Source organism: Lissotriton helveticus, chromosome 9, assembly GCF_964261635.1.
Source record: "Lissotriton helveticus chromosome 9, aLisHel1.1, whole genome shotgun sequence".
Classification (NCBI taxonomy): domain Eukaryota; kingdom Metazoa; phylum Chordata; class Amphibia; order Caudata; family Salamandridae; genus Lissotriton; species Lissotriton helveticus.
In genome coordinates, this window is record NC_136070.1 from 706,621,299 (window position 1) to 706,635,667 (window position 14,369).

Below are 14,369 nucleotides of genomic sequence, written 5' to 3' on the forward strand. Positions count from 1 at the left end.
CAGTGTTATTTTGGTAGCACATGAACGGGGCTCGATACTTGCACTCAAGGAGGCAGGCGTTTCTGTTCTGGGTGACCTATATAGAAAGGGGACATATATTTCCGGAGAGGATCTGAGCTATATCTCTAGCCCTACACCATTGTTTACTTATACTTGTTATCAGCTGCACAGAGCTGTAAGGGACCACTATCCCAGTTTTCCAGAGGAACCAGCAGTCTCAAAGTCACTGCAACTGGTGGTCACAGCAGCCACCAAGAAACACCTGCTCACTAGACTATATAAGACGGTACAGGAAGAGTCTGTGCTCCGGGAAGACAAGAGCCTAGGGTGCTGGAATATGGTTTTGGATTCACAAATTACGGTGGCCATGTGGGAACAGATCTGCTTGGTAACAGGGAGTCTAATAGTAATCTGCAGATTATACACCTGAAATTTGTACACCAGGCCTATCACACCCCCACAAAACTTCACAGAATGGGACTTAGGGACACGAATTGCTGCCGGCGGTGTGGGCAGGAAGGGGCAGACTTTGTGCACTTAGCATGGCGATGCCGGGGGGTGCATACATACTGGGTGGAGGTGTTGGAGGTGCTTCACATTATGACTGGGCAAACACTGGACTGAGCCCCGCTAATATGCTTGTTGGGATACGTACCTGAGTTAAAAGGTGTGCTGGGTCGATTTGTAAGAGTGGCTCTGTTGCTGGCTAAAAGGCGGGTGCTTTTCACATGGGATGGGAAGCGGTATCCGAAGTCTGCTAAGTGGCTTACTGACATGGTGTATTGTCAAGAGCAATTGAACCTTTACTCAGAGGAGCTTCCGAAGAGCTCCAGGCCTAAGGACATATGGGCCCGCTGAGAGAATACCTGTTGGCCAGCACCGAACAGTCTGTGGATGATGAGGACACTCTGACTTGTTGACCGGTACATTGTTAAGTACTGGATCCGCTGCTAATCGTTTACATGTTCAATGTGAGAGGGTGCATACCTGTGCAGAGGTCAGCACCAGCAAATATGGCAGTAATGTCGATGGTATTGTATGTTATCGACTGCAGAAAGAAGGGCTCGGGTGGGGGGTGGGTGTTTTGTTGGAAGCTCTTGTTTTACAAAATGTCACTGTGCTAAGTCATTGCTATGCATCTTTGCCACTAATAAACATTTTTTTTTTTAATTACAAATAAAAAAGCTTTGCAACTTCTATGGGGGCTGCATTGAGCAACGGACATAGAAGTTACACAACTGTATTTAAAGATTGTTTATGTGCTGGAAGGGACACCTTCCTGCTCATAAACAATCATTTCCCTGCAACGCAGACACCCTTGCATTATGATGCAAGGGTGCCTCCGTTGGCGCTAGACAGTTAAATTTAGCGCCAGCACAGAGGGAAATGCAGGTCTGCATTGTATTCTTATAAATATGGTCCACCCAACGTTTTTGAAGTGACGGAGCTTGTTGTTAGCCTTCTTGGCTTAACGACACGCTTCGGCACTGGTAAATATGCCCCTCAGACTTCCCAATTTCGCTGGGATGGCTTGAAGTAAAAGCTCAGTTGATTTCTTACTTATCTTTTCTCAGCTACAACTATTTTTCCTCTTTGATCACTCACTCACCAGGAGCTCAATAATGCTGTGTGCCTTACATATCTCCCACACTTCTACCCATCTGGCTTACCCTGGTACTATCTTTTAATTTACTCCTTGAATGTAGCAAAAAGGGATGTCTCAGTCTTTTTTTGGGGTTCCTGTCCTGGTATCATCAGACATGATCATTGTGTAACATTGGGAAGTTGATTCGGAAGACTGGACGATTTTCATATCAGCATGGTTCAAATCATCATTTTTTTTTCTGAAACATCCTTAAGTGACACCCTTATTTCTCTAGCTCTCCTGGCCACAATTTTCGATATAGACGCATGTAAAATATGTTGCACTAAGTCATGGATTGTATCCGTTTTGTGGAATTGTAACTTTATTGTTGGGGCTTTTTGAATATTAAATGCTGAATTACATCTCCGAAGACAACATTTCTCTTGCAGGCTCATTTCAACCTTTTGTAATCAGTCAAACCGCTGTTTGGGAAGTGGAGCCCACAATGGATTAGCACAATCTAGTCTTGAATAAAATAAAGCTTGATGTTTGAGTATGTATCACAGCCAGGCAATTTATCATGTTACGTTCTCTGTAGGTTGTGACAGTTGGGGCATCCCTTTCACAGGTTATTATGGGTGGCTGCAGAAGTTATAGATTTTGTGCTCATAGTCACAATGTTTGGTGGGTCATAGCCTGGAGTTTTCAACAGACAAGCCCACAAGCTTAGCATTAAACTCTACATTTGCATTTTCTTATCAGGTTTCATTTGCAGGCTTTTCCAACATGGATAACTTTCCTATTTTCTTCTTCAGGCTTTGCGCTTCCCAGGAGTTGTCAATCTGGAGGCCATGTTTGAGACACCTGACAGAGTGTTTGTCATCATGGAGAAGCTGCATGGGGACATGCTAGAGATGATCCTGTCAAGTGAGAAGGGGCGGCTCCCTGAACGGATCACGAAATTCATCACAACCCAGGCAGGTGTCCTTTCTCTGATAGGTCTGGGTAGGTTTATTGAAAATCTATTAACTCATCTGTGCATTGGTAAAATGTACATCACACTTTCAATTAAGTCAGTGATCTCATTTACCTAAAGGCTAATATTGATATTAAATATCTTGGAAGGTTATTTGAGGACCCGTGGTACAGCAAAAGACTAATTTTTCCAGGACATCATAAAGTGAATTTGCCTGACCCTGATGTTGTTATTACTAACTAAGAGCTTTTTAATGTAAGAACATTGACCACAAGTCTAAATTATGTCCTCTATGATACTTCAGCAGTTTCCAACCACAATGTCCTTGGTCACTGAATGTCGCGTGCAGGGCTGGACTGGCCATAGCGGGCACTGTGCATTTCCCCGGTAGGCCGCTAGGGTGGGGGCCGGTTTTGGGCCCCTGGGGGGCCGTTTTTGTTACCGGGGGTCGGCAATATCGGCCCCCGGTAACAAAATGGACCGAAACCGGCCCTCGTAAACTGCTCGGCTGCACTCCCCCTCATCCCAGGGGTGGCAGCTGAGCAGTTTGCCAGGGCCGGTTTCTGTTTCCAGTCCGGCCCTGGTCGCTTGTCGTGAAGATTAATACAGTACAGTAAGGACCATGTACTGCATTACTGCTCAGCTTTTTTTCATACTATAACATGTCTCTGGCATTGTCTTCTAGTGAATACCTTTACCTTGTACAATAAAGAGAATGCTGGATCCACTGGCCGGGGGCTGCAATAAAGAGGGTTTCATCTTTGTTTCATTTGTTCTGTATTTTAACGGTGTGCCTCAATCAAAGACTGACTTGAAAGGGCAGCTGAAAGAAAGTAGTGGAAGGTTCAACACAGATATAACATATAGCGAAGACACAAAACGTACATTCATGTTCTTCCATATTTCTCTGCTTAGATCTTGATGGCTCTTCGCCACCTTCACTTCATGAACATCGCACATTGTGACCTGAAGCCAGAGAATGTCCTGCTGTCTTCGGACGATGCCTTCCCACAGGTACCTATGGAGTCTGATAGTCCCTCATCTCTGTTGATCCGTTGATCCCTTCGGAGATTTAGGAATCCAGATTATCAGCTACAATAAACATAGCCTGTTCTGTTACATCATAGCACCAGACATGTTGTAAAGGTGTTAATATAACTTTCTCCTATCATATCTTTTGTCAAAATACTCTAAAAGAATGTACAATCAATGCCTGCATTTCTAGAAGGAGAAATACACTAAGTATCAAAATTCCACAAAAAGGTTTTAGGGATGGAGTGAGGAGCTGTATGAAACTTAAAAGGTACTTGGTTCCCTGCATCCTAAACCAATTGCCTAGGTCTGAGTCAAGTAAAATACAGAGAGTTTCCAGTTGCAAGTCATTGTTACATCTCGTCTCACCATATGTCCTCTATTTTTGCACTGGAAAATAGTAAAATCTAAGCCTTGAGCGGGGTGAGACCCTCATTTCGAGATGGTGAAATGTGTACAGAATATCTGGTAAATGTGTGATAAAAGGGATATCATTTAATTTGATGTGGTAAAAGTCCATTACAAATGGAATAAAACTACCATTAAAGCATAAGAAAAAAGTACAGAACCAGAAATAAAGTGTCTGACAGCACACTGATACTTACGAAGCACTCTCTTAATGAAGTTGTCAAAGATTTTTCCCCATTTGTCAGATGGACCTTTGTTGGTTGACGTGAAGCATTGTAAATGACAAGACATCAACAATACTTTCAAAGGGATTTATTTTGGATTACCAATCAATCCAGTATGTAAGCAAACCAATATTAAGTTCAAAAGATACAGCAATACAGCAGATAAGCTGAAATAGCTCAGTAAATTATGACAAAATTAGATACAAAGGGCCTGATTCAGTTGAGGGTTGGAAAGTTTCCCGACCGTATCGGTTTGGAAATGGTTTCCAACCCACTAGGATCGGGAGAGTGCGACCGACGGAGTATGATGCATGCGGATGCTTCCAGATACAATTTGGTTGGACTCCTATTGACTTCAACTGGAGCATATGATCCTAACAGCATCATAATTGGGCCCTAGGTTGGGAAGACACATTCCTGATCCGATTTAGAAGGAGTAAATGCCATTAGGAGGCCATCAGAATCAGTCCCTAGGTGGGAATGCTTTCCTAACCGCATCAGAATCAGGCCCATAGTAGTGACACCACAAGAATAAAGAAACAATTAAAGCAAACAGGTGTTCCGTAAATAAACTTCCCTTCTCTCTTCTAAACATGAATCAGCTACAGGGATACCTACCCAGGGTTTCTATTTAGGGAGCATAGAAGTTGTCAACATGATTAGAATTGAGTAGAAGACTTGGAAAAGGATAAGTGTTTAGCTTAAAACTTCACACTCACAAGAATAAGGCAAGCAGAGGTATGTACCTCTTGAAGTCTAAAAAGAATCTGCCATTCTAACTGTGCAGCATAACACACAAGATGATGGACGGAATGTTGCACAATGGCAAAACATTAACCCCCAGTCACAGATCTGGGTTTAATCCATCGTTATTGTGCTCACCAAGCCACCCCAGGTCTGACATGGCCATATGCAAATCAGTCTTGCCCCTGTGCCTCATGGGAACATTCCAGCCCGAAGTCCAGCCCGCAGTTCCTCAGTTTGGTCTGGACTGTTCCCATGAGGCACAGGGTCAAGACTGATTTGCATATGGCCATGTCTGAACTGGGGTGGTGTAGTGAGCAAAATAACGATGGATTAAACCCAGATCTGTGACTTGGGGTGAATGTTTTGCCAATGTGTAACATTCCGTCCATCACCTTGTGTGTTTTGCTGTTCACCCTATGTGGGAAGGGTATGCCCAGACATGGGTCCCGTGCTCACTGCACCACTGGAGTCAAGCTATCCTGGCTGAAGACGGCTGATAGCCAGAAACCGGTCCTAGGATGCTTGATTCCAGTCCAGGGAAGACATGGCTTGGCAGTTCGGTCTGGACTGTTCCCATGAGGCACAGGGTCAAGACTGATTTGCATATGGCCATGTCTGAACTGGGGTGGCCTGGTGAGCAAAATAACGATGGATTAAACCCAGATCTGTGACTGGGGGTGAATGTTTTTCCAATGTGCAACATTCCGTCCATCACCTTGTGTGCTTTGCTATTCTAACTGTGCAAACACTAATTAGAGTACCCGGGATTGAGAAACATCCTTACCTCCTTTCACACCACCAGGAACCAACCAACTCATTACTCGAGATAACATATGCAACACCCCTTCAGTGTGGACTGTAGTTCTCAACCTTGAACATCTCTCCGTCCTGGTACATGATGAACCAAAATCCTCTTTCGATCATTAGTTCTCCTTCCACGTTCACTGCCAAGTTGTACCCTCCAGGCCTCACTATCAGCAGTCTAGTACAACCAATAAGCCTTTCCCGAACTAGCGAAGATCATGACAATACTGCTGCAAAGAAGGAAAGAATATGCTGGCAAGGCAAAATACATTTCAATTGAGGCCTGTAGTCAGGCTAAGTTAGCTGAACAGTTTATATAAACTCGAATACATGATTATACATCCACACGTATAATGTGAGGAATAAGTGCAAAATGTGAGTAAAAGAGTACAGGGGAGATTTGTAAACCTTTTGAGCTGCTTTAGAGTCACAAAAGTGTCGCTAACCAGCGCAATTTCTTTGTTGCTATTTTCTTTCCAGCACAAGTCACTACTTGGCGTTACTTTGCACCAAGGGGGAGTTATATGGGTGGTACATGGGTGTTCCCATGCAAACACCCATGCCTTTTGATGCAAAACCATATTTACAAACCATATTTTGTAAACATGGTTTTGCGCCAAAAGTTAACGCCCATTCAAAGGAGGCGCTAACAGGAGAAATGCTTCCATTTCTCAGTGATTTTCTGACTTTTGACGTGTGCTGCACTGTGCAGCACGTATGCAAAGTGGGAAAAGCTTTGTATTGTGCCTAACAAAGTATTTTGTACAGGAAGAGTACCCTTCCTGTACGAGGCCTATGCTACACTTATGCACACACCCTAGCTGTGCGGCACTAAGGTGTCTGCATGGTGCAGGGCAGCTGAAATCAGCGCTGTTGCAAGGGAAAGGGGGGAGAGAGCCATATCTCTGAAGATATGGCGCTCTCCTGCTCCCTCCCTGGTGCGCAACGCAGCGCAGCCTCACGGGGGCTGCGCTGAGTTGCATGACATTCTAGAAAATCTCCCCCTACATGTTTATACATGCCAACTGAACATTAGCATCCACATGTTTAAATCTCTAACCCCTACAATGGTATCAGTCCATTAATATGTTTAAATGCTAACACATGTCAATGAAGTTATGGCATACAATTAAAATAATGTCTGTTATGAGTATATATTTGCATTATAGTGATCTATAAGGGTGGAGCCTAAATTGCGCTGCTCTATGTCCTAACTCCACACCTTTAATTGCGGCAATATCACATGTATCAAATGCTGTACAGTTAACAAATTAGTGTAATGCCACAGGTTTACCAAATAACTTTAAATAAGGGCCTAAGTATGACACACCCAGGATTGGTGAGGCCATCTTTAAATCTCGACTTGAGCCAGATTTAGCTCTCTGTTGGCCGGGCTTATTATGTCCAGTACACCACAAACACATCAGTTGGCCTTTGAGTAAGTCGCTGACTCATATTCAGATTGCTTTGTTGGCTATCTTACTTTCCTGCGTCTGATTCAATGGCTTTCCTTCCTATTCTCATATTTTTCCTGCCTTGGAGCATTTCATGGACACATTTTTCTGATTGGATGAGCTGTAACCTTCCATTGCATACTTGAGGGGCTTCTTTTTTAATTTAACAATTAGCACTCCACATAAGTGCATGTATTTCCTAGCTCTCTCTACACCCTCCTCTTCCTGGTGTGCTCTCTTATTTTCCCTACGTTCACTTCCCCCTCTTCCTGTTGCTGCCCACCTTGCCCTCTATCCCATATTTCCCTTCCCCCTCTGTTGAAATTGTTATTGTTTTTCATTTTTTCTTTGCATTGTGTTTTATGAGGTCCTAGCAGCTGCAGAGTCCCATTGGGCTGCCCACTCTCTTGTTCATGCTTTGTCAAGCTTTTTTTCACTTTTGTTTTAAATTTACTAATATAACATGGCTGTTTGCCATGCTATATCAGTAGATGTAAAATAGGGCCTGCATCATGACACATGAGTATGAACACCTCATGTCACACATATTTGTATGTGTCACAATGTACGTGTATGCAAGTGTTGCAATGCATGTCTGAGTGCACCAGCCAGTATCTTCCAAGATATTTTCTTTAATTGAAAACCAATTCCAACACTGGGAACTATGCATGTGCACCCATCATGGGAAATTTGGAAAAAAGCATAAGCAAAGCCAATAGTTTATAAAGCAACTACCTATTCACTTTGGCTATACCTATATTTAAATCTTTCTACTTCCTTCAACACTTGATACTCCATGCACTACCTGAGAGAGGGTATATTTGAATTCAGATATTGTGGATATTACTCAGATATGCTTGCAGAAAAACGAGAAAGTCTTTAATTTCTTTAGAGAAGATTTAGGAAATGCAAGAAAACACAAGCAATAAAATGCTAATTGTTTGAGCCAAAAATGGTGGAAAGGTGAAATATTTGTGGGAGCACAGTAACTGCTGTTTTGGTAACTTTGGTATAGTGTTCTTTGAATTTCTACACCTCTAAATACATTTTCATTCCATAATCCCAAAGGTAAAGCTATGTGACTTTGGCTTCGCACGCATCATTGGGGAGAAGTCCTTTCGCCGCTCAGTGGTGGGTACTCCTGCCTACCTAGCCCCAGAGGTTATCCGGAACAAGGGTTACAACCGCTCGCTGGACATGTGGTCTGTAGGGGTAATAATTTACGTCAGCCTAAGCGGCACATTTCCCTTCAATGAGGAGGAAGACATCAATGATCAGATTCAGAATGCTGCCTTCATGTACCCCAAGTTCCCCTGGAATGAAATCTCTGAAGAAGGTGAGAGCTCATAATTCTTATTGTTCAAACTCACCAAAAGTAGATCCCGAATATGGGCACAGTATGTGAAATGATCTAGTGTGCAGCTTTAAGATCGCAATACTCAACTCTGCTATCTTGCGTTTCGTTTTGTTTACTCAAAATGTATACTTATTGTGAGGATGTTGTTTTGATCTCAACATTTGTGGCTCACTATCAGCTGCTTATAATCTCTGATAAGCCCAGTAGCAGGAGTTACTGGGCCAGTTGTGATATGGGAAAAGCAGTAAACCTGTGAGCCCATACAATTTCCACTTGGCCTCTGACTGCTCAAAGCTACCAAAATCTCACTGTGAAAAATGTAGAATAACCAAAAAAAAGTGGATATGGTGAATTTGGTTTCCCTGCAATTTCCCATTTCCTAGTAGAGCCTCGGAGTCCAACTTGAAGTGGCTCAGTATTGCTGACTCTAAGATGGCCTGTACTGCTCGGTCACGTTAACTCCAGAGGCTGGAATCACTGGCCACTCCTAATGTGTGCCTTTAAAAACCATCGGAAGTTCATGCAAAACCTACACTATCACTGTGTAAGCAAGGTGCAGAAACAATTTTGCCTCATGCTTTAAACACTAAGAGAGATGTCTGTAAAAAAAAAAACAGCATGTTCTGAGAAAAAACTGAAACTAGTCTTGATCTCTAATTTTTAGGTCTGGCAGGGGCCTAGGATTTTTGATTTTACTAAAAATATATATATGATATGCTAACTTATAGGTGTTTTCAGCTAGCCATCTTCACCCATTAGTCTGTTATTATGTCATTCACATTTTATTCTGCCCACTACAGCATACAGCACAGAGCAGTAGGTTACTCTGCTTCATCTATTAGCTATCATTACTGTGAGCAATGGCTCTCTGCCCCAGAAGCGGCCGGCACAGGTAAGAGCGATGGGGCGGGCGGTGGCAGGGCAGGTGAGGCAAGTCGACGGATGACGGGATAGGTAAAATAAAATAAATAAAACCACTTACCTTGCGCTTTCCACATCACCGAATTTCAACTATCCCGTTGTCTGTCGACTTCCCCCCAGCTCTCCCCACCCCTGCCCAGCCCACTGCTCCTACTTTTGCTGCCGCGCCTGCTCTGCCCTTCTATAAGGAGGATTCAGAAAGGGGGTGGTGATGGACAGAGCATCTGAGTTAAACAGAACACTCATACCCAGTCAAAAGATCAGGGCTTGATCCATCACCGTTTTTTAGCTCACTGCACCATCCCAGTTCAGAACCGGGCTATATGCAAATTAGTCTGACCCTGGCCCAGTGCATCATGGGAACAGGGCAGACCAAACTACCAAGCCAATTCTTTACTGGAAAGGAAACAATCTTCCGGGGACCGGTTTCTGGCATTACAGCCGTCTTCGGCCCGGCTTGCTTGAATCCTGATGGTGCAGTGAGCAAGGGACTCTCATCTGAGCATACCCTGCCACTCCTATAGTGGCCAAAACGATTCAGAAAGGGGTTGGTGATGGACAGAGCATCTGAGTTAAACAGAACACTCATACCCAGTCAAAAGATCAGGGCTTGACCCATCACCGTTTTTTAGCTCACTGCACCATCCCAGTTCAGAACCTGGCTATATGCAAATTAGTCTGACCCTGGCCCAGTGCATCATGGGAACAAGGCAGACCAAACTACCAAGCCAATTCTTTACTGGAAAGGAAACAAGCTTCCGGGGACCGGTTTCTGGCATTACAGCCATCTTCGGCCCGGCTTGCTTGAATCCTGATGGTGCAGTGAGCAAGGGACTCACATCTGAGCATACCCTGCCACTCCTATAGTGGCCAAAACGATTCAGAAAGGAGGTGGTGATGGACAGAGCATCTGAGTTAAACAGAACTCTTATACCCAGTCAAAAGATCAGGGCTTGATCCATCACCGTTTTTTAGCTCACTGCACCATCCCAGTTCAGAACCTGGCTATATGCAAATTAGTCTGACCCTGGCCCAGTGCATTATGGGAACAGGGCAGACCAAACTACCAAGCCAATTCTTTACTGGAAAGGAAACAAGCTTCCGGGGACCGGTTTCTGGCATTACAGCCGTCTTCGGCCCGGCTTGCTTGAATCCTGATGGTGCAGTGAGCAAGGGACTCACATCTGAGCATACCCTGCCACTCCTATAGTGGCCAAAACGATTCAGAAAGGGGGTGGTGATGGACAGAGCATCTGAGTTAAACAGAACACTCATACCCAGTCAAAAGATCAGGGCTTGATCCATCACCGTTTTTTAGCTCACTGCACTATCCCAGTTCAGAACCTGGCTATATGCAAATTAGTCTGACCCTGGCCCAGTGCATCATGGGAACAGGGCCGACCAAACTACCAAGCCAATTCTTTACTGGAAAGGAAACAAGCTTCCGGGGACCGGTTTCTGGCATTACAGCCGTCTTCGGCCCGGCTTGCTTGAATCCTGATGGTGCAGTGAGCAAGGGACTCACATCTGAGCATACCCTGCCACTCCTATAGTGGCCAAAACGATTCAGAAAGGGGGTGGTGATGGACAGAGCATCTGAATTAAACAGAACACTCATACCCAGTCAAAAGATCAGGGCTTGATCCATCACCGCTTTTTTAGCTCACTGCACCATCCCAGTTCAGAACCTGGCTATATGCAAATTAGTCTGACCCTGGCCCAGTGCATCATGGGAACAGGGCAGACCAAACTACCAAGCCAATTCTTTACTGGAATGTAAACAAGCTTTCGGGGACCGGTTTCTGGCATTACAGCCGTCTTCGGCCCGGCTTGCTTGAATCCTTATGGTGCAGTGAGCAAGGGACTCACATCTGAGCATACCCTGCCACTCCTATAGTGGCCAAAACGATTCAGAAAGGGGGTGGTGATGGACAGAGCATCTGAGTTAAACAGAACACTCATACCCAGTCAAAAGATCAGGGCTTGATCCATCACCGTTTTTTAGCTCACTGCACCATCCCAGTTCAGAACCTGGCTATATGCAAATTAGTCTGACCCTGGCCCAGTGCATCATGGGAACAGGGCAGACCAAACTACCAAGCCAATTCTTTACTGGAAAGGAAACAAGCTTCCGGGGACCGGTTTCTGGCATTACAGCCGCCTTCGGCCCGGTTTGCTTGAATCCTGATGGTGCAGTGAGCAAGGGACTCACATCTGAGCATACCCTGCCACTCCTATAGTGGCCAAAACGATCCATCACCACCCCCCTTTTCTGAATCGTTTTGGCCACTATAGGAGTGGCAGGGTATGCTCAGACATGAGTCCCTTGCTCACTGCACCATCAGGATTCAATCAAGCCGGGCCGAAGACGGCTGCAATCCCAGAAACCGGTCCCCGGAAGCTTGTTTCCTTTCCAGTAAAGAATAGGCTTGGTAGTTTGGTCTGCCCTGTTCCCATGATGCACTGGGCCAGGGTCAGACTAATTTGCATGTAGCCAGGTTCTGAACTGGGATGGTGCAGTGAGCTAAAAAACGGTGATGGATCAAGCCCTGATCTTTCGACTGGGTATGAGTGTTCTGTTTAACTCAGATGCTCTGTCCATCACCACCCCCCTTTTCTGAATCGTTTTGGCCACTATAGGAGTGGCAGGGTATGCTCAGACATGAGTCCCTTGCTCACTGCACCATCAGGATTCAAGCAAGCCGGGCCGAAGACAGCTGCAATGCCAGAAACCGGTCCCCGGAAGCTTGTTTCTGTTCCAGTAAAGAATTGACTTGGTAGTTTGGTCTGCCCTGTTCCCATGATGCACTGGGCCAGGGTCAGACTAATTTGCATGTAGCCAGGTACTGAACTGGGATGGTGCAATGAGCTAAAAAACGGTGATGGATCAAGCCCTGATCTTTTGACTGGGTATGAGTGTTCTGTTTAACTCAGATGCTCTGTCCATCACCACCCCCCTTTTCTGAATCGTTTTGGCCACTATAGGAGTGGCAGGGTATGCTCAGACATGAGTCCCTTGCTCACTGCACCATCAGGATTCAAGCAAGCCGGGCCGAAGACGGCTGCAATGCCAGAAACCGGTCCCCGGAAGCTTGTTTCCTTTCCAGTAAAGAATTGGCTTGGTAGTTTGGTCTGCCCTGTTCCCATGATGCACTGGGCCAGGGTCAGACTAATTTGCATGTAGCCAGGTTCTGAACTGGGATGGTGCAGTGAGCTAAAAAACGGTGATGGATCAAGCCCTGATCTTTTGACTGGGTATGAGTGTTCTGTTTAACTCAGATGCTCTGTCCATCTCCACCCCCCTTTTCTGAATCGTTTTGGCCACTATAGGAGTGGCAGGGTATGCTCAGACATGAGTCCCTTGCTCACTGCACCATCAGGATTCAAGCAAGCCGGGCCGAAGACGGCTGCAATGCCGGAAACCGGTCCCCGGAAGCTTGTTTCCTTTCCAGTAAAGAATTGGCTTGGTAGTTTGGTCTGCCCTGTTCCCATGATGCACTGGGCTAGGGTCAGACTAATTTGCATGTAGCCAGGTTCTGAACTGGGATGGTGCAGTGAGCTAAAAAACGGTGATGGATCAAGCCCTGATCTTTCGGCTGAGTATGAGTGTTCTGTTTAACTCAGATGCTCTCTCCATCACCACCCCCCTTTTCTGAATCGTTTTGGCCACTATAGGAGTGGCAGGGTATGCTCAGACATGAGTCCCTTGCTCACTGCACCATCAGGATTCAAGCAAGCCGGGCCGAAGACGGCTGCAATGCCAGAAACCGGTCCCCGGAAGCTTGTTTCCTTTCCAGTAAAGAATTGGCTTGGTAGTTTGGTCTGCCCTGTTCCCATGATGCACTGGGCTAGGGTCAGACTAATTTGCATGTAGCCAGGTTCTGAACTGGGATGGTGCAGTGAGCTAAAAAACGGTGATGGATCAAGCCCTGATCTTTTGACTGGGTATGAGTGTTCTGTTTAACTCAGATGCTCTGTCCATCACCACCCCCCTTTTCTGAATCTTCTATAAGGAGGACATCCACACACAAAAAATAGTCTTTTTAAATGCAAGGCACTTCTATCACGATGTGTGCATTTTGAGACCAAAAACGTTTGCTTTTAACCAAAGAGTTTTTTAGATTGATTAGAGTGGCAGCTTCCCCAGCAAAAAAGTTTTTCAAAAGCAATGACAAAATAAAAAAAAGCATTGACAAAGCCAAAAGAGTGACGACTGATGCCAGAACTATTTGGTTTGCCAAAGTGTGTTTTCTGATGGGCTTAGCACTGTGCATGCCTGTGAGATTCATTAGGCTATAATGCCTGCAACTGAAGACATGCAGCATCTAATGTTTCTTATCTGTTTACGGCTTTTCTGCTTGTTCTCCTTTTTACAGCTGTGAACTTGATCAATAGTCTGCTACAGGTGAAGATCCGCAAACGCTTCAGTGTGGAAAAATCTCTAAGTCACAACTGGCTGCAGGTAAGGATTTGGGTGGTAGTGGGTGTTGGAATTCCCGCACTCACATCAGTCTTGGACACCTTACTGCAAAATAGCACTCTTGGCATTGTAGTGCCAGAATATTGCAGTCAGAATATCGTCTAACATAAATATAATTTACACTATATTGTTTACTGAATATTGCTCCATTCTAGTTAATAATAAAAAATCTACACCCAATGGAATACTATTTTGGTAAATGCTATGTGTTTCAGATGGCATTTTGACTTTGACATTTGGACGCACAATCCAGCTGGCTGCTTAGAACCTCAATCATGCACAAATGTTGGTAGCATGGCTATTCAAGTTGCATCTTGGTGAAGTTATTTATGAATACTCAAATCCTACAAGCAACTTTAGAGAATATTTTTTATACTGCCA

The 14,369-nt window shown here is 44.9% G+C and overlaps 1 protein-coding gene across 1 annotated transcript in view; it reads left to right on the plus strand.

Annotated features, from left to right (window-relative positions):
- LOC144781812 (serine/threonine-protein kinase D3-like) overlaps positions 1-14,369 on the plus strand; it is a 690,012-nt gene that overhangs the window by 623,259 nt on the left and 52,384 nt on the right. The window contains exons 14-17 of the mRNA XM_078660826.1: positions 2,401-2,562; positions 3,477-3,575; positions 8,299-8,566; positions 13,885-13,970. Coding sequence (XP_078516952.1) covers positions 2,401-2,562; positions 3,477-3,575; positions 8,299-8,566; positions 13,885-13,970 — 615 coding nt within the window. The remainder of the gene's footprint in view (positions 1-2,400; positions 2,563-3,476; positions 3,576-8,298; positions 8,567-13,884; positions 13,971-14,369) is intronic.